The 23950-nt window shown below is 54.9% G+C and overlaps 10 protein-coding genes across 10 annotated transcripts; 6 read left to right on the top strand and 4 right to left on the bottom strand.

The window, feature by feature from the left end:
• Positions 1-2300: 2300 nt before the first annotated feature.
• Positions 2301-4064, top strand: C7974DRAFT_389866 (RPAP1-like protein). Its single transcript, XM_046141417.1, has one exon. The coding sequence runs from the start codon at positions 2329-2331 to the stop codon at positions 3820-3822; it is 1494 nt and encodes a 497-aa protein (XP_045998838.1). The 5' UTR covers positions 2301-2328; the 3' UTR covers positions 3823-4064.
• A 20-nt stretch (positions 4065-4084) lies between these two features.
• Positions 4085-5934, bottom strand: C7974DRAFT_389865 (ubiquitin carboxyl-terminal hydrolase). Its single transcript, XM_046141416.1, has one exon. It carries the CDS (start codon positions 5700-5702, stop codon positions 4170-4172), a length of 1533 nt encoding a protein of 510 aa, XP_045998837.1. The 5' UTR covers positions 5703-5934; the 3' UTR covers positions 4085-4169.
• C7974DRAFT_411087 (uncharacterized protein) lies at positions 5900-6444 on the top strand (the record flags this gene model as incomplete). The annotated part of the gene is made up of 3 exons (XM_046143523.1): positions 5900-5948; positions 6138-6145; positions 6202-6444. The coding sequence occupies 3 exons, from the start codon at positions 5900-5902 to the stop codon at positions 6442-6444; spliced, it is 300 nt and encodes a 99-aa protein (XP_045998836.1).
• On the top strand, positions 6067-8913 carry C7974DRAFT_389864 (N-acetylglucosaminyl transferase component-domain-containing protein). Its single transcript, XM_046141415.1, has 6 exons — positions 6067-6414; positions 6465-6685; positions 6737-7874; positions 7925-8385; positions 8437-8532; positions 8588-8913. The coding sequence occupies exons 2-6, from the start codon at positions 6551-6553 to the stop codon at positions 8894-8896; spliced, it is 2139 nt and encodes a 712-aa protein (XP_045998835.1). The 5' UTR covers positions 6067-6414; positions 6465-6550; the 3' UTR covers positions 8897-8913.
• Positions 8914-10572: 1659 nt separating this feature from the next.
• On the bottom strand, positions 10573-11951 carry C7974DRAFT_144866 (uncharacterized protein). Its single transcript, XM_046135671.1, has 3 exons — positions 11498-11951; positions 10973-11445; positions 10573-10919 (listed from the first exon to the last, which is right to left on the bottom strand). Exons 1-3 carry the CDS (start codon positions 11868-11870, stop codon positions 10905-10907), a joined length of 861 nt encoding a protein of 286 aa, XP_045998834.1. The 5' UTR covers positions 11871-11951; the 3' UTR covers positions 10573-10904.
• C7974DRAFT_144861 (uncharacterized protein) lies at positions 11831-12756 on the bottom strand. The gene has a single exon (XM_046135670.1). The coding sequence runs from the start codon at positions 12652-12654 to the stop codon at positions 12034-12036; it is 621 nt and encodes a 206-aa protein (XP_045998833.1). The 5' UTR covers positions 12655-12756; the 3' UTR covers positions 11831-12033.
• An 864-nt stretch (positions 12757-13620) lies between these two features.
• Positions 13621-16232, top strand: C7974DRAFT_389858 (uncharacterized protein; the record flags this gene model as incomplete). Its single annotated transcript, XM_046141414.1, has 2 exons — positions 13621-14110; positions 14164-16232. Coding segments are annotated over exons 1-2 (2311 nt in total), but the record flags the coding sequence as incomplete, so codon positions are not given.
• Positions 16233-16293: 61 nt separating this feature from the next.
• On the top strand, positions 16294-19646 carry C7974DRAFT_389857 (uncharacterized protein). The gene is made up of 2 exons (XM_046141413.1): positions 16294-17731; positions 17783-19646. The coding sequence occupies exons 1-2, from the start codon at positions 16583-16585 to the stop codon at positions 19589-19591; spliced, it is 2958 nt and encodes a 985-aa protein (XP_045998831.1). The 5' UTR covers positions 16294-16582; the 3' UTR covers positions 19592-19646.
• A 611-nt stretch (positions 19647-20257) lies between these two features.
• Positions 20258-22503, bottom strand: C7974DRAFT_144836 (Glucanosyltransferase-domain-containing protein). The gene is made up of 2 exons (XM_046135669.1): positions 22166-22503; positions 20258-22110 (listed from the first exon to the last, which is right to left on the bottom strand). The coding sequence occupies exons 1-2, from the start codon at positions 22235-22237 to the stop codon at positions 20584-20586; spliced, it is 1599 nt and encodes a 532-aa protein (XP_045998830.1). The 5' UTR covers positions 22238-22503; the 3' UTR covers positions 20258-20583.
• A 721-nt stretch (positions 22504-23224) lies between these two features.
• C7974DRAFT_389855 (uncharacterized protein) lies at positions 23225-23762 on the top strand. Its single transcript, XM_046141412.1, has one exon. The coding sequence runs from the start codon at positions 23268-23270 to the stop codon at positions 23571-23573; it is 306 nt and encodes a 101-aa protein (XP_045998829.1). The 5' UTR covers positions 23225-23267; the 3' UTR covers positions 23574-23762.
• Positions 23763-23950: the final 188 nt, after the last annotated feature.

The raw sequence follows: 23950 nt of genomic DNA, 5'->3' as shown, positions 1-23950 counted from the left end.
ACGTTCCTCGTCTCTTTGACCTTGTCAAGCCGAAACATGATCTACTGAGGCCTGCGTTCTTCCACGTTCTCCAGAACACCCTAGTCGCTGAGAACCTCGATCAAGCCGAGCGTATCGCCTATGGCGCAAAGCGTTGGCGTGTTGTCACTCTCGACGGTAAGCTTATCGACACAGCTGGTACGATGAGTGGTGGCGGTAGCCGAGTGGTCAAAGGCAAGATGTCGTCTAAGCTCGCATCCGATGTTTCGAGAGACCAGGTAGCGAAGCTTGAGCAGGACAGGGATACACTCGAGCAAACTTTCACCGACTTCCAGCATGAGCAGCAAGGGCTGGAGAGCACCCTTCGAAGTTTGAACCAGCAATTGCCTGAGCTGGACACTAAAGCTCAGAAGCTCATTCTTGAGCTGGAGAGCTTTGACCGCAACATTGCCGACTGTGAGCGTCGCATTCAGGAACTGGGTGCCGAGAAGGCTGTGACTAAGACCGACAAGAGTCGTGTATCCTCCCTTGAGAAGAGTATCACCTCTATGGAGAAGGAGATTTCCAAACTGCACGCTGAGACGGAAGGTGTGGAGGCTGAGATCAAGGCATTGCAAGACAAGATCATGGAGATTGGTGGTGTCAAGCTCCGTCTCCAGAAGGCAAAGGTTGACGACCTTAAGCAGCAGGTCGATACACTTACCGAACAAGCTTCAAGCGCAGAGGTGTCAAAGGCGAAAGAGGAGAAGAATCGCATCAAGCACGAGAAAGCGCACAACGACGCGGTACGTGACCTTGAAAAGCTTGCTGTCGATTTGGAGAAGGTAGACGAGGATATGGAGTCTCATCAGCGCGATGCATCGGGTGTCCGTCAACAAGCTGAGGAAGCTCAGGAGGTATGTTCTACCGTCGCCAATATATCCACAATTGTACTGACCAGTTTGTAGTCTCTCGAGTCTACCAAGGAGGATCTCCAGGCGGTGAAGAAGGAGCTCGATGAGAAGACCGCAGAAGTGAACGAGATGCGCGCCGTCGAGATCGAGATGCGCAACAAGCTCGAAGGGAGCCAAAAGCAGTTACAAGACTTCCAGAAGAAGCAGGCTTACTTCCAGGACAAATTGAGCAAACTCACTTACCAGAACGTGACCGACTTCGGCGAAGATCAGGAGACAGGCGAAGGCCTCCCCACATTCAGCAAAGACGAATTGCAGGATCTCGACAAGCACGAACTCAAAGACGAGATCGCGGCTCTTGAGAAGAAGAATGAGAGCACCAACGTCGACCTCTCAGTTCTGGCCGAGTACCGCAAACGCGCTGAAGAGCATACTGCCCGCTCTATGGACCTCGCCGAAGCAGTCACTGCCCGCGATGATGCAAAGAAGCGGTGCGACGAATTGCGCCGCCTGCGTCTCGAGGGCTTCATGGAGGGGTTCAGCATCATCACCGCGCGCCTGAAAGAGATGTACCAAATGATCACAATGGGCGGCAATGCAGAGCTCGAACTTGTCGACTCACTTGACCCGTTCTCGGAAGGTATTCTCTTCTCCGTAATGCCGCCGAAGAAGAGTTGGAAGAACATCAGCAATTTGTCTGGCGGCGAAAAGACGCTGTCGTCCCTGGCGCTGGTCTTCGCTCTCCACCACTACAAGCCGACCCCGTTGTATGTCATGGATGAGATCGATGCAGCACTTGACTTCAAGAACGTAAGTATTGTGGCTAGCTACATCAAAGAACGGACAAAGAACGCGCAATTCATTGTCATCTCGCTCCGAAACAACATGTTCGAGCTGGCGAGCCGGTTGGTGGGTGTTTATAAGGTCAACCACATGGTAAGTCTTACTTCCTCTTCTGGCTGATCGCAATGAGCTAACCGTTTTCTAGACCAAGAGTGTAACGATTGAGAACAAGGACTACCTTACTGTGCAAGCGTGAACGGTGAGACCTGCTGTTCACGAGTAGGGATGAATAATGTTGGTCATTAGACGGCGTTTGGTGGGAAAAGGTCAGGCTCTTGTCACTGTGCAGGAGCACTGAAGATTTGTTGGCTCTGGCATACACTATATGATACCTTCAAGGCGCTTTATTTGTGCCAATTTGATTCCATTTCCTGATTCCTAGCTTTCGAAAATGGCGTATTCATCTGATCTTGAGAATCGAATCTTGAGGATCGAGTACTCAAATACCGACGTTTCATGTTCAAGTTACTATGACTAGACCAAAAGACTTTCACGATGTCGGACTGAGAGGCGGCAAGTCCAGCCGAGGCGCTAGCAGCTACCCTGCAGATCCAAAGGTTGACTTTCTAGACATTCCGTCATACTGTCTCGTGAAACCCTCAGATCGCACAACATGGAATTTCAAAAGGGCGAACGCGTCTTTCTGAACTTTGAGACTGGAGGTGTCGAGAAGACTGACCAGGAAACTCAGCCCGAGCCTTCAGCATTGCCCGCATTCGATTTCGTCGGCGACATTCTCGAGCGCGACCTGTCTGCAGCTGCTCCACCCGTGGCGCCCTCGTTGAAATCAAATACAACGGGTTTCCCAGCACACAAGAAACGTACACCACGAGTTTCTGCCTTCAAACAACGGCGTGCAGCAAACGAGCAACAACCTACCACCGCACCGAAAGCGCAAGATGTTTCGAGTCTACACAGCGCGCCCCCACCGCGCGCAAGGTTCGATCCCGACGATGAGAGACGTGCGATAGACGAGGAGAACCAGGCAAGATTAGACGCTATGTCTGAGGAAGAAATCGAGGAGGAACGGAGAGAGCTCATGGCAAACCTCGACCCTGCCCTTATACAGAGATTGCTGAATCGGCCCAGTAACGGCGCTGAACGCAACCAGCAGTCGCACCCGCTAGTGAAGGAGCCTGAAGAACCAGTAGACACACAGCAATCTGATGTGGAGTCAGCGATTCAACGACGGTTGTTTGAGTCAAACATAGACGATGGGAGCAACGAGCAGCAGCAATGGCCGGAAGACAAGCTCGAGGCCTCGCAGCCCGTGACATTCGAGCAAGACACAAAGAGAGAGCCTACATCAAAAGCCCCAAGCTCAAAGAAAGTAGCTTTCGCAGAGCAGGTAGACGAAGAAGTCGCGACACCACGAGCAGAAGCTACCCCGACCGAGCCAACACATACACACGGAGAAGAAGCCGCCGGCTCGTTACACTTCGCACCCACACCACAACCGCCCGACCTCGATCCAAACGATCCCAATTTCCTCGAGAACCTACACACGAAATACTTCCCGTCCTTACCCTACAACCCATCGACCGTCGAGTGGATGAAACCCGTCGACCCCACAGACAAGTCCTCTCCGTACCACCCTTCACAAAACGCTCTGAATGCGTCAGAGCTGCGCTTCGACTTCAAAGGCACGTTGCTCGCGCCGAGTGTCGCGCGCGAACTCCCCACTAACCAGGGTCTGCACCATCACGCCGACGCGCCTGAGGCCGCAGGCTACACCATCCCCGAGCTCGCAGTCACCGCACGCAGCGCCGTAGCGGCACAACGGTGCGTAGCTTACCAGACACTGGGCCGCATACTGTACAGGCTGGGACAGGGCGAGTTCGGCGTGGAGCAGCCGAAGCAGGAGACCGACGGTCCCGTCAAGATCGCGAAAAACCCTGATATGGAAGAGGAGGAGATAGCAGAGGATGACGATGTGGGTCACTATATGGCGGTGGGGCTGTGGAAGTGCATTGAAGATGGAAGGGTGATTGAGACATTGACTGAGGAGGCGGGGAGGGAGAAGGGTCATCTTACTGCAAGGACGTTTGCGCAGGAGGCGCTGTGGAATTGGAGGAGGGGTGGGGGGCGGAAGAGGCATGCTGTATAGATCAGCGTGGTACGCCATGGATAATGAATATGACATCTGAGTCCTGCGGAGGACCGCGTGGCACTTGTCCGTTATTCGAGGATGAACCTGTATTCGCGCCATGTTTGCTGTCTGCGTGATCTTTGATTTGACAATAAAATAGGATAGGTATCCGGAACGCCCGGCCATGTGTGAACCAGGGCAATACGGCAATACGGGCAATACGCAATGTGCGAGGATCTCGTATACCTTTGCATCGTGACAGGATGTTAGAAGCGGGTCTCATAAATTTTGCTTATCTAAAGATTGAAGCAGCGCTGCTGGGTATATTCGGAGCTATATGTGCATGTAAAATCCCCGCCACTTCCTCACTTCTTCGCCTTCTTAGACCCGTTCTTGGCCCCGATGAACCGGTCAAGGTTCTGCTCTAGGTACCCATTCTCTGCCAACATCTCCGCCCACAACTTGATCACAGGCGCGTGATCAAAGCGGCCTTGAGCAGCCTTCCGTGCGTCCTCAGCTTCGCTTCTCATCTCTGCCTTGATGTTCTCAGCCAGGCTCTCCAGATCCTTGAGCACTCTGGTGCGCCGCTCGAGCAGGTCCTTTGTCTCCTCGCTAGCGATGGTCTCTGCGAGCGCGTCTGGCACTGGGCACTTAGGCAGCTGGTCTTCGATGCCGAGCGTCTGCGGAAGTGTGCGAGGCGGTTCGTCGTCGAAAAGGGAGGATCTCCAATCTGGAGATGTCTCGTCGAGTCTTGACTCGGTCTGCTGGACGTGATTTGTTGCAAGGCAAGCCTGCTTGCGGAGAGATGGGAGTGGAGACGGCATGATGGCAAAGCCGGTGTAGTCGTCTCCTCCACTGGCGAGAATAGCGAGTATTGAATCTGCTGCAACTGCCACCCAGTCTCTGCCTTGTTCCTTGTCGAACTTAGCGATATGCATTGGCTGGGCGTTGAGACCGTCGAGCATCCAGACCTCGTCGCCCACCGGGATGTATGCGATGAAGTGGTGTGCGTTGTCCTCGGAATCTTCGGCGCTGTCGTTGGTAGCAGAATCTGTAGACTTTCGTCGACTCTTCTTGTCCCTCAATTGACTTTGGGCTTTCTTGACTTTGTATGAGAGATGTTTGTCTGCTTCCAAGATGTCCATCTCCTTTGCGAAGGAGTTGTGAATTCTCTTGATAAAGTCAAAGCTAGCAATGGCTTCGCCCCGTTGATATGGGGTGAAATCCTTTGTGAACTCTTTGAATTCCCGCAAATGTTCGCCAATCTCGATGTCGTTGTTGTTCATGAGGATGTTGATCATAGCCAGGGTTGCACAGCTGTTCTGGGCTGGAAGTTGGTTGGCAAACCACACGTCACTCGAACTCTCCTGTAATTGCTCGGAAGAGCCGTTTTCACGGTAACGGTAAAGTAAGACGAGGCCGTAGATAGGCCTTGGTAGGGTTTCGAGAAATTCCGGGTACATGGCAAAGACTTCTTGGACGTTGATGCCCTGCACGCCCATGTCTCGAAGAATAGTGGAGAAGAACGCTGGCTCGGATTCGATCTCACAAAATCCCTGCCAAGTCTCTTTCGTGATCACCTCTGGTGGTTCGATGGACTCGCTGGATTCTTTGACAGCATATGTGTTGACGCCGTTGGTGGACGATGAGGCAGGAGATTGTTTTACTCGTTTTCGTTTGGGTTCAGACTGTTCGCAGGGCTCAACAGAAACTCTCTTCTCTGCTCTAAGGGAATCTTTGCTTGAATGCTCGCTCTCAAGAGCAATGTCACCATTATTTTCCTGGCTTCGTTTGCCACTGGATTCTGCCTCAACCTCCACAGCTCCATTAATAGGCTGCATATTGTTCACAGTTGGGTCGGCGTTCGGCTCCTGTTTTGGATGCGGTGGTGAGTTCATTCTTAATACAGGCGATGTTACTGATTTGGAACTTGAAAGGTTGCTGCTTGGCTGCGAGAGGCTTTTTTGAATTGCACGTGTGGAGGAGAGAGGTAAAAGAGAGGCGGAAGAGAAGTCGCTCAAGGCTGCAGGCCGATGAGGTGATAGATGCGCAGCAAACAGCAAACAACTATCATGGCTGAGTCTAAGTGGAGACAATGGCTCGCAAGACTGCGACAATAGCGACGCGAGGCATGGAGATCAAAGGTGAGTGCAGCTGTGGCTTGCGGTCGAGCAGGAGGTGACAGCAGCTCTGATTGGCCGAAGCTGGGCGCCTTCCATCAACACCTCGTTGCTTGTGATATTGACGGCGCTATCTACTAAACAATGCGCCACCCCTTTCTACACCCGCGTTCCGCAGCACGTGTCTCTAATCAAGCTGACCAACACGCGAAGGCGCCTTCGTAACGCAGTCAACGTTCAAACATCCGCAATACCCTTGCTTGGCATGACGCTGTAGATGCACGCATTCTCCATTGTCACGCTCGGTATCTTCGTAGCAGGATACTCGACTGCCCGCTGGGACCTCACTACTCGCCTCTACGAGCTAGCAATCTTTGCTTGGGACCACGGCGTTGTCGCCAGAGTCACGAAAGGCTTTGCGATCCTGTCGTTGTTCTTCTTTCTGCTTGTGCTGCCTTTTGCGCGCCTTGCGACCGAGGAGACAGATCTTGTCGGTGCAGCCTACGTGAACTGCGATTAGATGAAGACTGACTGTCAAAGCACCCACGGGTCGGCGCCGGTGGTATATCCGCGCGCGAGCAGCTTAAGCGTCGAGGGTCCTTCTAGCGGGGCAGCAGGATGGTGATATGGTCGCACATAATGGGTTGATGCGCATATTCTGGCCATCAGACGCGCCGACAGACTCGCTTCCAGGTGTCCTGGTGGGATTTAGGAACTCGCAGCTAGACATCTTTGTGGTGTCTGTACTACAAGAAGTCGAGGTACGTATGGACTGTGCCACGCCAGCAGCATGATCAGCTCACGTCAATTAGCCTCGTCAAGTTGAAAACGCTCTGGTAGTAGGGACGCTATTACGATACAGCCCTCATGACATCAAGGAGCTGTTCTCGCGATGTGGACACTCCTCTCTATGTGTCCTGGGCGATGTCAATCCGAAGTCCCCACCCAGCTACTTCAACGAGAACTTCCTCACTGCCTATACCGACCCTGCAAGCCGCCTGCCGCGATGGCACTGCTGCTCCGATGTTTTCTCGACTATACAGGTCGTCGTCTACGATCGACCAGACCCGATACGCATGCAATACCTTTCGTTGACACCGATCGCACTCGCCCTTGGAGATAAGCGAATCAGCGAGCGTTGGGACACGGCAATCGCACAGCACGAGGCGGATGAGGAAAAGCGGATGAAGAAAAAGGCCATGCTCGTCGAGAAGTTGAAGCTGCACAAAGTGGTCGCTCACCCACGCACACGCAAGGAAGCTGCATTGCCTACCCTTATTGAGCAAGTCAATTGTTCTTCCGAGCTAGACTCACTGATACAGCAGAACATTGGCATGATTGGCAGGCGCATGAAACGCGCATTGAGCGTCAGCGAGCGAGTAGTGGAGTCAGCGAACAACCTGTGGGATTACATGTATGAGTGCCTGTGGTATCTATTGACAGTCTGGGTGTGGCCTATAGCTGCACAGTTCTTCATCTGTGGATTGATGGCTCAACGCATAACGGCCGAGTACATACTGCGGGTCTTGGATTGGCGAATGAAGCCTGACGCACCTGCTTTGAAAGACATCTCTGCAACTGCCCAGCAAATCGACATACGATTGCAGCAATTCTGCTACTGGCCGATCCAATATCTCACGCTGCGTAAGAGGAAGGCTAGCTGGGGAAGTATCACGAACAGTCACCCAGAGTACATACGCTTCTACAACAGCCTGTGGCTCGTGGCCAACGATGTCATCATGGGTATTGCTCTCGGCTCTTATATCATCGAAAACTCCTCCTCTGTTGCTGCTCAGATCGATACTATTTTTAGTACTTGGTCGATCGAGGGTTTACGCCGTATGATCTCCTGGCTCACGGGATGGCCGCCGCCAGGAGGTCTGAAGCTCAATACTGAGCTAGCAGCGTTTCTGGGTGACCTGTTCCTCTGGGTCATCGAATACTGGTCTGGTAGGTTCCTCGTCTCGTATATGGTACTCGAATAAAGCTGACTAATGTAGGGGTTATGTCCTTACTACGACCTCAGCTGCCAGCTCTTATCCAAGTGATAGGCTTGTCGGCGTTCGCTGGTGCCACGATGCCCATCTCCCTCTTCTCAGATATCGTCTCTTTGCTCACCCTGCACATATACTCATTCTACATCGCATCTGCCCGCATCTTCCACTGGCAGCTGACCATCATCATCTCGCTCTTCCATCTCTTCCGCGGTAAAAAGCGCAACATACTTCGGAATCGAATCGACTCTTGCGACTATGACCTCGACCAGCTCCTTCTGGGCACGATACTGTTCACGCTGCAGTTCTTTCTGCTGCCAACGATCTTTGTGTTCTACTTGACCTTCGCGAGCGCAAGAGTGGCTGTGATTGCACTTAAAGCTGGGCTTGAGATTGGCTTAGCATGTCTGAATCATTTCCCTCTTTTCGCGGTAATGCTTAGGCTCAAGGACTCGCGGCGCCTACCAGGTATGTTAATATATTCAGTGTTCGTATCCAGCAACGCTAACGGCCCTACGGGGGGTATCTGCTTCGATTTACACGATCCACAGCATGGCAAGCTCAATCCACAAGACGGCTTGAACTCAGTAGCAACCGCCTACATACATCTCAAGGTATGCTAGAACCGGACAACCATTGTCATGTACTACTACTAAAGAGTAATGACAGTCCGTGCCTCTTTCCCTCGGTGCTATGTTCCAGTCATATTTCGAACTCGGCACCCGCATTCGGAAGCACTACTTATCGCCAAGCGTGTTTCTGAGTCTTGCGTCAGGTCAGTTCGTGCCTCCTATTCATCGGAGGAATTTGTATAGCCTGCAATACAGCATGCTCCCGGCGGAACGCGTCGGTATCGGCGAGCTTTGGCGGCAGCTTACGGCGCGAGCCGAGAAACAGGCCTATAATTCTAATGCCCATGCTCGAATGCCGTCGTTCGAGGGAGTGATCAATGGCCGAAAGCGGAGGGTTCACAAGTAATACAATGATTCTATCTGTTTAAGAACCTATTAATGCTCCATCCTTGCTCGTCCTACACACAGTTGTATACCTAGTGTACAGCAGACTCGAGACTAACATTTACCGCAAACCGCATCCAATCGTGATCGCTGATCGTGCCAGAACTCATACTCACCGCTGTTCTTGCCAACTCCGCCTTGGCTGTCGTGGCAATCCCCGTGTGCGAGAATCTACCCATAGGGCATCGTCGCTTCTAGGCCAGTCAATGCGGTCACCCAAGCAGATGGCATGTCTCAGAGGGCGCGGGGAAATATCATGTAATAGACCAGTTCGCCGAAGGATGCAGATGATGCTTCAAGTTACGAGACAGCACCACGATCGGTGATCTACAACCCGGGAGCAAAAGCACTGCTGGCGAAAGTCCAGACAGAATACCGAGTGTCTTCCGAGTTGCAGTGTACAGCGATACTATGTATGTAACTCGTTTCCTGAGGTTGTTCGGGTAAAACTCGTTCTTCGCACAAAATCCACACACAGCACAGCCGGTTGACGTACCCATCGATCTCGACGATTACCGAGAATGCTGTCACTGCTTTGATGCGTCACCTTCTGGCCAAAAGCTTAACCATGTCCACCCACCATCCTCCGTCCACAATTCCGCAACGCACCTTACCCGTGACCACAGCCCACAGCGCCGACCCACAGGGTTCCTACCGACCCACAGAATATACCAATCGCAGTGCGTGTACCCCGTCATTGCATTTGTACATCACTTCGCCCAGCCTCGTCTACACCACCAGCGACCCCACGAACCACGTAGACTTTGTTGCGGCTACACAGCACAGTCAAGTGATGGGTACATAACATACATAGTCCACACAAAGCCCCTGCGCAGCTGCGCCTCACCCCCTCGCAAATCCTCATTTCGGAGCCCCCGACACGCGCACCCAGCCACACCCCGTCGCGCAAAAAAGCACCGCGGCGATCTTCGCCACGAAACACGCCCCCGTCCCCCGACAAGACGCACAGGCGCGTGTTGCCCGGGTTGCCGGCACTGGTAACGGCTCGGCTGCGCAGGGTTTTCGCGGGCAGGGTGCTGGGGGAGGGTTTGTGCGAGGTGCTGTGTGAGAGGGCTTGGGTGAGGTGTCGCGTGTGAGATGGCTCGTCTTGTGCGAGCTGCAGGTGCCGTTTGAGGCGTGTCATGGATGCTGCGGATCTTATGCTGCCCGCAGCCACGGTGCTGCTGATCGTAATTCCAGCCACGTGGGTCGCTTCTTGCACTCTCCGGTCAGGTTCGGCTTGGGTTGGAGCTGGGAGAGGGTTCAGAGTGTGGAGCTGTGGCTGCTGGCGTGCGTTAGATGGCATCTTAGAGTAAGAATTTTACGTCAGAGATGATGCAGTAAAGGTGGAGAGACGGCTGCAGACGGCTGCATGTTGTGTTGAGCACTTCATTGACGCTACAAACGCTACAGGATGAGGTATGGACTTTTGAGGTGTTGGAGGGGAGGAGAGGGAGGAGAAGAAGAGACACTATATTGAAATGGACAACTCAAGAAGATGGCGGGTCGCCGGGTGGGGATAGAGGGAAGAGCACGGAGAATGTCATGGACAAAACTGCTACCCGTGATGTATGAGAATGGAAAAAGGTACAAATCGTGATACCGCTAAAATCTGTATCGCCCATTTGATTGACCATATCTAACTCCCAAGACGCCAGCTGTGATCGGAAAAGCTTCGGAGATATATAACAGAGGAAAGGCCCCGGCAAATGTTGGTATTCAGTTGCTCCTAGGGGACGGACAACGCCCCTCACAGGGGCTCAAACGCAGAATGGTTTCTTACTCTCGTCGTCAAGCGTGGTCGCGCACCGCAAATGCGAGACATAAGAGAAGGTGGATTAGCGAGGTGGTATCGGGGTATTGAGGTATTCATCAAAAGAACTCCAATTCGGTCGTGAAAGGAGATGCGTACTGGCGGAATGAAGTTGACGGGATGAGGCTGCCAGGAGCCCTCGTCATTTGGTTCGCGCTCATACATTGGTGACCTAAGCGTGCGTTAGTTTGCGGTCTATTTTGCGCCATCGACATCACGACGTACCTTCAATATCCTCCTCGAGTAATCCTCGTTATCAGCGATACTGCCATTGCTCTGCCTCCGGTCCATGAAGCTGGGGTCGATGCGCGAGTCGTTGACGGACGAAGCGCTAGTCTTGCCTCCGTTGATGAAGTCGTTCACGCCGGCTGCGTTGCGGCGGTAGTCCTCCTCTGCCTGGTGCTGGCGCCTTCGGCGCAGGAAGAACCAGACACCGCCAATAATAGCAGCAAGACCGACTACGCCGACGACGACACCTGCGGCGATACCGGCTGTGTTGGGCGAGCTGCTTGGAGCGCTAGTGGCACTGGCCGACGGCGTGGCGGAGACAATGGCAGCAGCGCTTGTTGAGGTAGCTGCTGCTGTAGACGACGACGACTTCTTTGAAGATGACGAGGATTCCACCGGGATATCATAGTATTCGACCTGGTTGCGAGTGTTGCCGGTAAGCATGACCCAGAGTTTGTTGGCTCCACCACCTGTTAAGTATCAGCTAAAAGTCACGATGTTGATGCGCAGCAAGTCACATACAGAGTTCCTTATCAGTTCCTCCGCACGTTGTGGAGCATGTGGAGTTGTCGACCTGCCAATCCTTTGCCGGGATCTTGTCACCGCACCAGCAGTCGACGCCGTTTGCGAGGCCAAGCACGTTCTTTCCATTTTCGATGCAGACCAGCTGGCAGTTGCCGGGACTCTGATATTTATAGAATCCGTAGTTGGACAGCGGTGTGCCCGTCTCGAAGCAGCCGATCGTCGACATGGCGCTGGCGGGGAGGGTGGTGGTGGGCGACGCGATGGCCGAGGGCGTTGTGACGGTGCTCCAGAAGTCGTCGGACGACTGGGCAGAGGCCACCATCAGCATGGCTGCGGCTGCAAGAGCAGATGTGAAGGAGAAGGAGACCATTGTGGGCGTGTTGTCGGGGTGGCGGCGGTGCAGGAAGAGTTTGGTGTTGCGCTGAGCGTCGCTCGTGCAGATTGCGATGTACGTGGCGGGACGTGAGCGTCAGGCAGGCACGCGAGGGTGGTGTGGCCGCGTGGATGGCTGTCCTCCGTCCGGATGGCGGTGGTCAGTGGCGGTGGTCACTGGCTGCGCAGGCGGCTCGATGCGGGTGGATGGCAGCGGTGCTGGGTGCTGGGTGCTGGGCGGGTATGGGGTAGAGTGGGTTGTTTGGGACTGCGGTTGACAGCTGCGGTGCAGTGGACTCGCTCAACGATGCCCTCGACTGCCAGATTCGAAACGCAGCGTGTTGGGTCGCGGACAGTGAGGCCCGGAATGAAGTTTCGGATTTACCCCTTGATTTCGTCGACGGCAAAGGAAGGGATGGCCGCTCGCTGGAGTTAGTGGCAGTGATGGGCAAACGACAGAGCAGAAACGAGTGTGATGGCGAGCAGCAGGTGACAAGGACTGACTTGGGTGGGTGAGAGGAGCGAGGAGGCTTGGACGTGCGGTGATGTGGGCCGCCGTGAAGGGGGAACGAGGAGAGGGCGCCCGAAGCGGCCTGGCGCGCACGATAGGCCGGGCTGCCGGACACGCAGGCCCGTTGGCCTTGTTGGGCCGCCCACCGGGGATTGACTGCTCTGTGCCTAGCCAGCCTGCAGCCCTGGCAGCCCTGCGTGCGCGGTGCTCTGTGGCTCGCTGCGTGACTCTCTGTCCTTGTGCCCTGGTGCTGCCGCGCTGCAGCGCCCATTGTGCGCACAACGACAAAGAGCGCCCTCGCTGCGTGCTCGGCGCCGCGCTGTTGTGCCCGTCACCGCACGACTGCGGTGCGCTACGCCACGGTTCCTGGCTGCTGCTGCTGCTGTCGCGCGCCCATTGGCCCGTCCCTTGCAGTGGTGCAGGAGCTACCTCCCGCCGATTCCACACCTGCTGCCAATTCGTTTCACGCTGCAAGCCACATCCACGTCCAAGCCGGCCGTCCTGGACGCTCGGCCAACCGCGCGGCCCCCTGCACAGCGCGAGCGCTTGCTTTTAACGGCCGCCGCAGCTGACGTTGCCAGTCCAGCAGTTTTTGTGCACACTGCAGCGTCGCTCCATCGCGGCATAGTGGGCGGTCGAGACTGTTCTCCGCGATGGAGTCGCTGCTGCGTAAGAGCACCCAGGACCGCCTGTGGACACTGATCCGCGTCTGCGATGGACGCGTCGCCGTCCACATGCTGCGCGAATCGATAGATTGCGCCTGCGAACCAAATAGTTCAAATAGTCCACATTGTCCAAACCGTCCAAATGCACCGGTGAGCGGTGGGTCGGCTGCCATAAATACTCGGCCTTGGAACACGCGCCTCCGAACTGCTCCTGAAGACAGCCGCAACGCCTCCTGACGCCGTTCTCCAGCCATAAGTACAATGCTGCGACTGTGCACCACCGTGGCCGCTTGCGCACATTTGCCGCCTGTGCAGCGTGCATAATGCCATGGATTCGTTCGCTTCTAGAAACCGTGGCAGGTGTCACTGGAATGCTTGAGATATACGTGTAACTACGGCAAAGTGTTCCCTTAATCATTCGGACTTCAGTTCCCTGAATCATTTAGACTGCGTGGCACTGCGCAGTCGAGAGATCACGTACAACGCTGCAGCATGCACTGGCTACTGCTACCCTGCTTGTGACCGCAATTATTACCAAGTATGTACGCTGGGTCCCGAGCAAGGTTGATGGACAGCTCGAAGCCTGCCAATCACACGATTAGATAATCAACAAGCACCTCGCACGTGACCAGTGTACCACTAGCGCGTCCCAATGCAACGCGACTGACGCTCACTGCAGCTGGGATGGGAGGCTCTCATGACCAGTATTGCGCTTGATGCGACGTCCGCCCATTGCCTGCCAGCGAGCAGTGCAATCGCTCCAAGCGCCTGCCTCGCAGCACATCTGGGTTCCTGACGAAGTCCTGTCGCTGGCCGTCAATCGATTTTTCCACCGCACCTGTCCGCAACAAAAGCGCCATGGCAGCAGCGTCCCTGGGCCATTGGAGGCCAGGAAGAGGGCTGCAAAGCGGCGTATGACAGCTTCAGCTGGCTACAGCCCACAGGAGAGCTTCCCGGCTTCTTTCACCCTTGGAGCGCTGTTTGGCTACCGCTCGAAGCCCCAGCATTCTTGGAGATACGAACCGCCATCTCTACCGACGGATGCGCCGCTATGGAATATACGTATGTTGTGCGAGTACTACTGGGGGAGAAAGTAACATGCTGATACATCGCAGCCCCTCCAATTGGGGTAAATGACCAGTCCGATGAAGTACGACCTACTGATGTGAGCTCAATCGAGCACGGCGTACCATTGTCCCTCGCACATCAATTCCGAACCCCCGCAGAAACGCATGAAGACTCTATCGATTTCGAACCTGTCAGTCAAAGCCTATCGAACGCGCAAGCCAATGGGCATACCTCAGTTGCAGATGATTTGGAACAATGTCTGGAGGGCTTCAAGGCTACCTTCGTAGCCCCGCAGGGCGGTCTTCACGGTCTCTCAATGAGGGAAGCTTTCGAGCAACACTTGCCAGCTACGCCATTCCTATGGAAATACTACACTGCCGTACTCCAATATGTGCGCCAAACGGGATGCAATGCCGACCCCGTACTGAAGTGTCTGTTGCGGCAAGACGGGCGGTTACTTCGCATAGTCAACCCACTCCAGTCCATAAATGAATGTGCAGAGTTCATGGATTGTCTGGACCTGACCTCAAAGCGAGCCTCAGGCCGTCGTATCTTTCGAATCATAGCGGAAATGGCTGGAGAATTCAGGCGATCATCCACAGAAGCTCACGATATCATGTTGCTGCGTCTTATCGAACACACTGGGCTTCAGGTTCCGCACACCGATTCAAAAGAAGTGGCCGCCGCGACTACGATGTTGCTGAACGCACTGGCATTGAAGTTGAGCGAAAGTGTCGAGAACAAAATATTGCTGTCGCACTTCGCTCAGCCAGCTAAGGTCCGAGGTGTCATTCTCTCAACGGTCGATAGCGCTGCTGATGAAGATGGGAGTTTTGCAAGTGCAGAGCGTGCGTTGTTTTACATGCCACGCCAGCAGTTGCTTGCGCTGGTACCCGACATCACCTCGCGCCTTGTAAACCCGACCAGAGGCAAGCATTACTCTGCTGATTCATTGAATACATATCGCTTGGAGAAATGGTTTCGACTGCTCCACCAAGTAGATATCAAGGCGAACACTGATAACGCCCTGCTCAACGCCGTCTTGGTATCACTTGCAAAGGCGATGTATCATCACGACACGAAACCCATGGTTCCAGCAGAATATTTCGTCAAAGCCTTGCTCTTGCATCAACACCTTGATGGGCAAATGCTGTCACCGGCCAATGAACCGCGCCGTGTTCAAACACTCTTTGCAGACGTCCTGCTTCAGATGCAAGCACAACCTGAGCAGTATACTGCATTTCTGAACCTGGCATTGCCACTTATTGCTAAGCATGCTGGATTGCACGTTCTCCTGTGCTGCCTTCAGACAATGAACAAACAGAAGCTTCCGCTGTCTACCCAAATGAATTTCGATTCGTTCATTGCGGACAGGATTGCTGTACTCCACACCTCGACAGCAAAACTCGCAGAGAGCCAGATACAGAAGCGGGCTTTTGCCTTACAGGCTTGCGAGAAGCTGCTCCATGTCCTCAGCCGTATGGGCTGCGCGTTGCCGGCAAGGACGAAAGAGGTCGCTACTCTGTCAGGAACCCGTCAGTTCAACAACGTGTTAGTTCACGCCAGAGATAATCACGCGCTTCCCATCGTCTATCGCGACCTCACTGCCGATATATCTCTGATGGAGCGCGTCGCATTGGTACATCAACTTGCCCACCATTATGCTCAAGATACAACTCGTTCTCATCGCGAAGTGTGGCGTTCCATCTACTACCTGTACAAATTCCTGCTATCGAACTCCCTTCCAATCGGCCCTCTCTTCACCAAGGCGGTTGTACACTCTTCGATCACTCGGCCTCTGTTAGAGAATCGATTTGTCAGTGCCAGACGCTTGATCTGGGTATGCCATCTCGTGGCGCGAGTCGAAGGAAACGAAGTGGCTGCGCAAGTAGAGAAGCGCTTCTTCGTGTGGCGAGGGGATCTCATCGGTCGTGCTAAGCGGGTCTATGTAAGTGTCGGTGGGAGCAAGCATGACCACGCGCACGTGGGGACCATGAAAAGACTGGGCCTGATATGAGGAATGATAAAATTACGGCTGTGGAACAAGCCTGGTGATTTTGTAGCGATATACCCTTTCCAGATACGAATGAACACATAAGTCACACACGTCTGCTCGATCATGTTTGGCTGACGAAAGTGTGAAGCTGTCTAACTGTAGGTAGTTAGGCATTGAACACCACCAGTTCCTCCCCCTCCGACCCAACCGTGATTGGAAGACCCCACCTGTCCCGCCAGTTTGCGATCAAGTAGGCTCAGGTGATGCAATCTAGTTTGTTCGTGACGGGCTTGCGCAGGAAAATAACACTGCACAGCAGTCGAATAGCACACACGGCCTTCCAGAGCGACGTCATCGGTCAGCAACCAGACTGATCCCACAATTTTAGTGATTATCCACAAGCATCGTAGGACTAAGCAGTACACGAAAGTGGCTGAACACGCCGTTGCAGAGGACGGACTACGAGAGAAATGGAGCCGAGTAACTCGCCAACTTACTCCATCGAGCAACTGCGCCATGTCGCACTCCACTTTCCCATAATCGACAATCATGCCCACAACCTCATTCTGCCAACACACGCGGATACCATTCCATTCGAGACCATCACTTCGGAAGCTCAGGGTCGAGCTCTACGAGATACATTCAAATCGCTCGCCCATCTCAGAGCAGCAAGACAGCTGCGTGAGCTGTACCAGCTGGATGAAAACGCCAGCTGGACAGAAATACTCGAGCAAAGAGAGGAATGGCTCCACTCTGACCATGAACGTCTCAACCAGCGTTGCTTTGAAGGTGTTACCGCCCTCCTCATTGATGACGGCCTCGCGGAACCTGGAAAGGTCCACCCGTACGACTGGCATGACCGGTACACAGATGCACCGAGCAAGCGTATTGTACGTATCGAAACTGTTGCCGAGCGATTAATGGAGGACATCGTCAAAGACTCAGACGAGGATGATCTTGGGAAAGCACATTTCTATACCAAGACCTGGACTACTTTTATGGACGATTTCGAACGTAAGATCCAAGACTCCATCGACGATCGGGAAGTCGTCGGATTCAAAAGCGTCATCTGCTACAGGACCGGACTCGATGTCGAGGAGGACTATGAGCGCGCTGCGAAAGCAGTCGGGTATCCATTCGAGCGCTACGTCAAGAGCTGCGTCCGCAAGCGCAGCTTCAGGATCGAGCGGAAGGCCCTCAACGACTATCTCGTTTTGAGGACCCTCGAGATCTTGTCGGATCATGTGGGACGCTCGGACGACTTCTCGAAGCCTCTCCAGTTACACACTGGACTCGGCGACAATGACATTGATCTGAGCTTGTCGAATCCAGCGTTCCTCCAACCCCTCATCGAGAATTATCCGAATGTGCCGTTCGTCATCCTTCACTCTGCTTATCCGTATACCCGTGAAGCTGGATACCTTGCGACGGTGTATAAGCATGTCTACCTAGACATTGGCGAAGTCTTCCCCATGGTCAGTCGAGACGGACAGAAAGCTATCCTGCGTCAAGCTCTAGAATTGGTGCCGGGTAGTAAGCTCCTCTATTCAAGTGATGGGCACTGGTTTCCGGAGACATTTTGGCTGGCCAACAAGCAGTTTAGAGAGGTGTGGCTGGAGGTATGTTGGTGTATCCTGTCTTTGACACATCGCACTAAACCTTGACTATAGCTACTCATCGAGTACGTCGAGAAGACCGACCTGACTACCAACCAAGCTATTGGTATGACCAGAGATATCCTGTTCAACAACTCGAACGCGCTGTATAAATTACGCTACGAGGCTCTGTTCACAGATATACCACCAGAGCCGCCCAAGCAGCTGACATTCAATCCAAAGAGTGTCGAGGAACCACAGCCGCGACCACAGTCACAAATACAGCCTCCTATCACTCCTATTCCCATGCCATCTCCGCCACGAAGGAGTACCGCGTCTCGTTCAGACTCTCAGATCTCACCTGGCCAGCGATCTGCTAGCCCATACGAACCCCCTCCTGGTCCACCGCCAGGGTTTTCCCAGCTGTACGATGTCGCTCTTTTCGACGACTTCAGAAGACAAAATCCGAGTGTCAATTTTGTGTATGTGCAGTGGCTCGACTACATGGCGACGATGCGAGTACGTGTCCTGCCTATCAAGGAGTTTACCCGTATCATTTATGAAGGCCAGCGTATTGGCATCGCTCAAGGTAACACAGGGACATTGCAAAATGATGCCCTAACACCTGTTGTCAACACTACAGGACAAATCTATGTCGAACCGGATCTGCGTTCCTTGTGTCGAGCGCACGACAAGGACCCTCTGAAGGCGGCAACAGTGATGAGCTACTGGCGCTCTGAAGATGGCCGACCGCTACCCTCTTGCCCTCGCAACAATCTCGATTCCCTCGTAAGGGAGCTTCAAGAGAAATATAACACCACTCTTCAGGTTGGATTCGAGATCGAGGTTACCTTCCTCTCCCACGACAAACCTATCAATCCGTTCAACTCAGAGCAAAAACAGAGCACTTACGCGCCAGTCACCGATGTCCATGCATGGTCCACCCTGACTCCTACGCAATGGCTTCAAACGACCATGCTCGGCGAAATCGCTACGTCTCTCGCAACCATGGGCATCGACCTGCAGCAATTCCACGCCGAATCCGGGCCCGGCCAGTACGAATTCATCCTGCCGCCCGCGCCCCCCCTCCTCGCCATCGACACGCTCCTCCAGACCCGCCAAGTCATCGCGCAAATCGCCGCCCTCCACGGCGCCCGCGCAACACTGCACCCCAAGCCGTTCGGCGCCAAAGGCGCGGGCTCTGCCGCCCACGCACATATCTCGCTGCAGCCGCCCGCGCGCGACAAGGACTTCTTCGTTGGCGGTGTGCTGAAGCATCTTCCCGCGCTGTGTGCGTTTACGATGCCGGATGCGCAGAGCTACGGGCGCGTGGCGGATGATCAGTGGTCCGGCGGGTCGTGGGTTGCGTGGGGCACGCAAAACCGCGAGTGTCCGCTGCGGCGGGTTGAGGAGGGGCGCTGGGAAGTGCGGTGTCTGGACGGGCTGGCGAATATGTACTTTGTGATTGCGGGGGTTGTTGCGGCGGGCATGTTGGGCTTGTCTTCGGTGTCTGCAGCGCCGCCAGTGCCTGGTCCGGTGTATGATCAGGCTGGACCTGGGGCGGCTGAGCATGGTGGTGTGGGGTTGGCAGAGGGGGAGGACCGGCTGAGGCAGTCGGGGTCTGAGGCGGCGTACAAGGAGATGGATCTCCCTGTCAACCCTTCGACGCTCGACGACGAGGGCAGAGCGAGGTATGGGATTACGCGGAAGATGCCCAAGTCTTTCGATGAAGCGTACTCCGCACTGAGAGCCGATGGGCAGCTGAAGGAGGCATTGGGGTCAGGGCTGGTGCGAGACTATCTAACGATGAAAGATTACGAGCAGGAGATGTTAGACAAGATGGACGAGGCGAAGCGGAGAGAGTGGCTGATTGAGCGGTACTAGATTATAGATTTCTGGATCGAATATGCACGTTTTTGGTTCATCATCACGAGCAAAGGTATCTGTGTGCAACAACGAAGTCGCAATCCTAACAAGCTTTCAGTCGGCATACCGCCAAACGCAGCGAGCGATCTTGTACGGATTCGCAATCTTTCCAAACCTTGAACTGCCATACCGCAAACGCAGCGCGTGATCCCGCACCCGCAACCCTTACCATCTGCAAACCTTCCCTCCCAACAACACCACAGACCAGAGTGCCCAACAACGCACAACCTGTTCTCCAACCAGCCTAGGACTTGAACCCCTGCAAACACACCGCCCCCAAGTTCAACATCACTTCCAATTCCAATCCCAACCCCAATACTGCCCCCGGTGCCCCTCATCTCCACATCTTACGATTCTGACCCGAAGACTCCAGAGTCTACGTACCTAGATACCTAGTACCTGCTTCCAACGCGCGATTTACTCGGTCGCCGAAAGGAGACGTCGTGTATGCGGGCCCGTGGTAGCGCGTTGCACAGCCCCGTCTTACTTTGCTCGGCGGCAGGGGTGCGGACGAGGGGGCCTGGCGGGCTGGCGGGCTGGCGGACTAGCGGGCGGAGGGGATGAGTTGGAAGGGAGCGGGATTGTGGTGTTAGGATATGCGTGAAGCTTGGGGTTACGGGGATGGGAATGCGACAGCGCGAGGTCTGGCACGAGAGACAAGCTACACAGCGCACTGCACAGCACACATGGCAATCACAAGGACGACAGCGTTATGAATCAGAACCAGGGACGACAGCGTTATGCAATGTTTATATCTTCGTTTCTGTATACAATGGAAGGAAAATTACTCTACACCGGCTCGTGGATTGTCCACGGCCTCGTGCCACCGGCTCGCTCACTAACAACAAAGGGGAATATTCACCGTCTCGACTCACTCTATCGCAAGCAATGCAAAAGAACAAAGAAACCATTTTCTGCAACAGCAGCAGCAGCTGTCTCAGCTAGACACTCTACAAGAGCACAATGGCCATGCCGGACGCAACAGCGCCGATCAGGTACAGGCCAATGCCCATGCCGAGCGCGGGGACGGCCAGGCCAGAGGCAGCGCCGGTGGAGTTGGCGCCGGAGCCGGAGCCAGAGCCACCGGAGGTCTGGGGAGCGGAGGTCACGGAGCCAGTGCCAGAGACGCCGGCCTCCTTGAGGAGACTGGGGCAGCCGGAGGCGGTGGGGGAGGCGGTGGCCTGCTTGGTGGTGGCCTTGCCCTTGAAGCTGCAGCCGCCGGAGACGGCCTTGGAGTAGGCGTTGAGGGCGAAGGAGAGCTGCTGCTCGGCGGAGCACATGCCGTACGCGCCGTAGGGGCCGGCGGTCACGTTGCGGTTGATGCCGGCGCAGTACTCGCCGTCCTTGAGGCCGCAGACGTAGCCGAACATGTCGCCAAAGTCCTTCTCGGTGGTCTTGTCGGCGACGGTGCAGCTGAGTGTCTCCATCATGCAGGAGCAGAGCTGGGAGTTGGCGGTAGGGGGGAGAGGGTCGGACTCGGCCTCCCACTTGCCATTGGCGACCTTGGGGCAGGTGGCAGCGGCGGTGTTAGCGGGCGTGTAGTCGGACATCTTGACGCCGGTGGGGTTGACCTTGGCGATCTGCTTGGCGAGGTTGTCGAAGTCCTTGTTGGTGGTGACCTTGCCGTCCTTGACGGTAGCAAGACCGTACTCGTTGGCCTCCTCGAAGTACATGTAGACGATACCGCCGGACCAGACATCAGTCATCTTGTCGCTGTAGAGAGTGCCGACCTCGGTGAAAAGACGAGGGCGAGGGGTGTTGCAACCGTACTCGGCGAAGAAGACGGGGACGTTGTACTTCTCGAACTCCTTAGTGCGGACATCGAAGCCGGACTTCTCGAACGAAGAGTCACCGCACCACGAGTAGATGTTGTAGCCCCAGAAGTCGATAGCATCCTCGCTGTTACCGCAGTCGAAGTAGTTGGCGAGGTTCTCACGGATATCAGCATCGTCGTTGGTGGCGTAACCAACACCAACTTCACGGTAGTTCTTGCTCTTGATGTAAGCCTTGCTGTCACGGACAGCAGCCTTGACGAAAGCAGAAGCGAGAGTGTTGTTGGGCTGGTTGGAAACCTCGTTACCGGCGAAGAAACCGAGGGTGTTGTCGTACTTCATCAGCTCATCGATGACGCTGGTGTAGCGGGAGTACAGGGTGGTGGTCCACTGGGCATCGTCACGGTTGATGGAGTTGCCGGGCTCCGACAGATCAGCGACAACATAGATACCAGCATCGGCCAGCGCGTTCATGCAGTCCTTGTGGTCCTTCTCAGGGTCAATGGCGTAGACACGGATGGTGTTGGTCTTGAGCTTCTTCAGGTACTCGATGTCGCGCTTGCATGAGGTGCTGTCAGCGAGCGGGTCGGTGATGTTGAGATCCTCAGCATCGGAGGCAGTGGTGTTGGAGTTGACTTCCTGCTGGTAAGCAACACCCTTCATGAAAAACTGGGTGCCATTGCTCTTGAAGAAGAACTTGGAGCCCTGCGTTGCAGTTAGCGACGTGCATAACGCCTGCCGCTGTCGTGGAACGGCGTACCTTGATGACAATAGGGTCAACGGCGGCTTGTACACCGGCGAGCAGCGCGGTCGCAGCAATGAGGCCCCGCATAGTGATGTTAATTCGTCCGAAAATAAGATCCAAGAAACGTCGCGAGTGTTGGCAGAGCTTGGGTTGAGGCGCCGAGCACTTGAGGTCGCGGCGCGTCTAATATAGTGTTTGAAAGCACAGAACGGGGTGAAAGAGTGTGACGCAACAGCAAACGGCGCTGGCTGCAAGAATGGCTATAAGAATGAGTGTAAAGAGTGACTAGTAAAACAGCAAATGCACAGTGGAAACAGCACTGAAGCAGCCTGAGTGAAGAAGTGAGAGGTCGACCAAGCTTCCCCAAGCCCGATCAGCAAAGTCGAAGGCGACCCCTGAGGCTAGGCCAGTTTCATACGGCCAGTTTCATAAAGTTGGATTCCTGACCCGAGTCCCGCTGCGCTCCACCCGGATCGCCTGCTAATTGCGTCTCGGAATTCTAGAAGCGCAATGACGCTGTTCTAGCAGGCTGTTGTGCGCGCAGCATATCCAGGCGTTGCAAGAGCTCTGCAAAGAAAACAGACGCCAGCGAGCGACGCCGCGCTTGAGACGCAGGTACAGCGACGCGTATGCGCAATTTTCTGCAACCCCACTGGCCGCCGCCGCGCCCCACAGCAGCACTTGCAGATCGATGATGCTAATTTTGACATGAGGCTGCAGCGTCACGCGCTGTCAGAACTGATACAAGAGGCAGCGCTGTTGCGACGCCACGCTCGGGATGCGTGCGATGTTTTTGACAGATGTGTTCTGCTGCCGGTCTCGTTTGGGTAGTACACGGCCACCGACCCACGGAGGCAACACACTGGTACCTGGCATGCATACAGCTGAAACGGGATGTGGCGGAGCAGCGAGGCGACCAATGGTGCTCCGTATTGGAGGAGTGTTAGTTATTGAGCTACTGGCTCTTCTCGCCTTGCAACCGCGTACAGCGTATGCACTGCACTACTGGGCGACGATGAATACCGAGGACTCAGGAGGAGCACAATGAGCTCAGCTGCACCCTCTGTGCCCACATGGTGCTAGTAGCAGAGAGCTCTCCTGATGGTGGTTGGATAGGATGTCACTGCACTGCCAAATGTATGCAAGGTGCGGCAAAACGGGCAGCTTGACAACAGTCTCTTGCCTCTTCTTTATAGAAACTGCCGCTGCCCGAGCGCTTGAGGCACCTCTACTGCTACTGTGCTACAGAGACTCGGGTTCAGGACAGACCGACGGCGGACGAAGGCCAGGAGATTGGACAATCAACGCAAGCATGATCTCAAGCAGTGGCTCCCGCAGCGAAATTAGGCCTGCATCCCAAAGAGTGTGCTTTGTAAAGCGCCCGTGGACGGCGAATTTGGCATGTGGGAACAGGAGACTCTAATATAGCCCTCCCGGCCAGGCCCCTTGCCTAAACAGTACATGCTGCCGTTGGCAATTTTATCATGTGCGCAACGGTGATGCTCGAGGGGTCATGTACAGTGTGCAGAGCATGCAGCACTCAGGAGAGGCTGCGAGCTTGGTGACAGCGGCTGGCACACGGAGACAAGGCGTGACAAGCGGGCTAGTGCAAGTACCCAAGCGCAAGACTGCAAGTGCAAGTGCAAGTGCAAGACTGCAAGTGCAGCGGAAGGGGGCGGGCATGGAGCGCATGGAGCGTCCGGTTTCTCTGACGGCAGGCTGGCCGCCTCAACAGTTCGCTGAATCGTGCAGGCTGTCAGCCCCTGCTGGCGTGCGACACACCGTTGGCCGGGATCCAGC

Source organism: Boeremia exigua (genome assembly GCF_020726555.1).
Source record: "Boeremia exigua strain MPI-SDFR-AT-0100 chromosome Unknown C7974scaffold_4, whole genome shotgun sequence".
NCBI lineage: Eukaryota > Fungi > Ascomycota > Dothideomycetes > Pleosporales > Didymellaceae > Boeremia > Boeremia exigua.
Note: the sequence above shows the minus strand (reverse complement) of the source record. Positions and strands in the feature narration are given on the sequence as shown.

Bases quoted from the DNA above. Each gene is read 5' to 3' on its own strand.
- C7974DRAFT_389866 (XM_046141417.1), top strand. From the start codon at position 2,329: ATGGAATTTCAAAAGGGCGAACGCGTCTTTCTGAACTTTGAGACTGGA.
- C7974DRAFT_389865 (XM_046141416.1), bottom strand. From the start codon at position 5,702: ATGAACTCACCACCGCATCCAAAACAGGAGCCGAACGCCGACCCAACT.
- C7974DRAFT_389864 (XM_046141415.1), top strand. From the start codon at position 6,551: ATGGTCGCACATAATGGGTTGATGCGCATATTCTGGCCATCAGACGCG. The intron at 6,686-6,736 runs GTACGTATGGAC...CACGTCAATTAG, and splicing joins CTGTACTACAAGAAGTCGAG to CCTCGTCAAGTTGAAAACGC. The intron at 8,533-8,587 runs GTATGCTAGAAC...GAGTAATGACAG, and splicing joins CCGCCTACATACATCTCAAG to TCCGTGCCTCTTTCCCTCGG.
- C7974DRAFT_144866 (XM_046135671.1), bottom strand. From the start codon at position 11,870: ATGGTCTCCTTCTCCTTCACATCTGCTCTTGCAGCCGCAGCCATGCTG. The intron at 11,446-11,497 runs GTATGTGACTTG...GATACTTAACAG, and splicing joins AGGAACTGATAAGGAACTCT to GTGGTGGAGCCAACAAACTC.
- C7974DRAFT_144861 (XM_046135670.1), bottom strand. From the start codon at position 12,654: ATGGGCGCTGCAGCGCGGCAGCACCAGGGCACAAGGACAGAGAGTCAC.
- C7974DRAFT_389857 (XM_046141413.1), top strand. From the start codon at position 16,583: ATGGAGCCGAGTAACTCGCCAACTTACTCCATCGAGCAACTGCGCCAT. The intron at 17,732-17,782 runs GTATGTTGGTGT...CCTTGACTATAG, and splicing joins TTAGAGAGGTGTGGCTGGAG to CTACTCATCGAGTACGTCGA.
- C7974DRAFT_144836 (XM_046135669.1), bottom strand. From the start codon at position 22,237: ATGCGGGGCCTCATTGCTGCGACCGCGCTGCTCGCCGGTGTACAAGCC. The intron at 22,111-22,165 runs GTACGCCGTTCC...ACTGCAACGCAG, and splicing joins TTGACCCTATTGTCATCAAG to GGCTCCAAGTTCTTCTTCAA.
- C7974DRAFT_389855 (XM_046141412.1), top strand. From the start codon at position 23,268: ATGTCACTGCACTGCCAAATGTATGCAAGGTGCGGCAAAACGGGCAGC.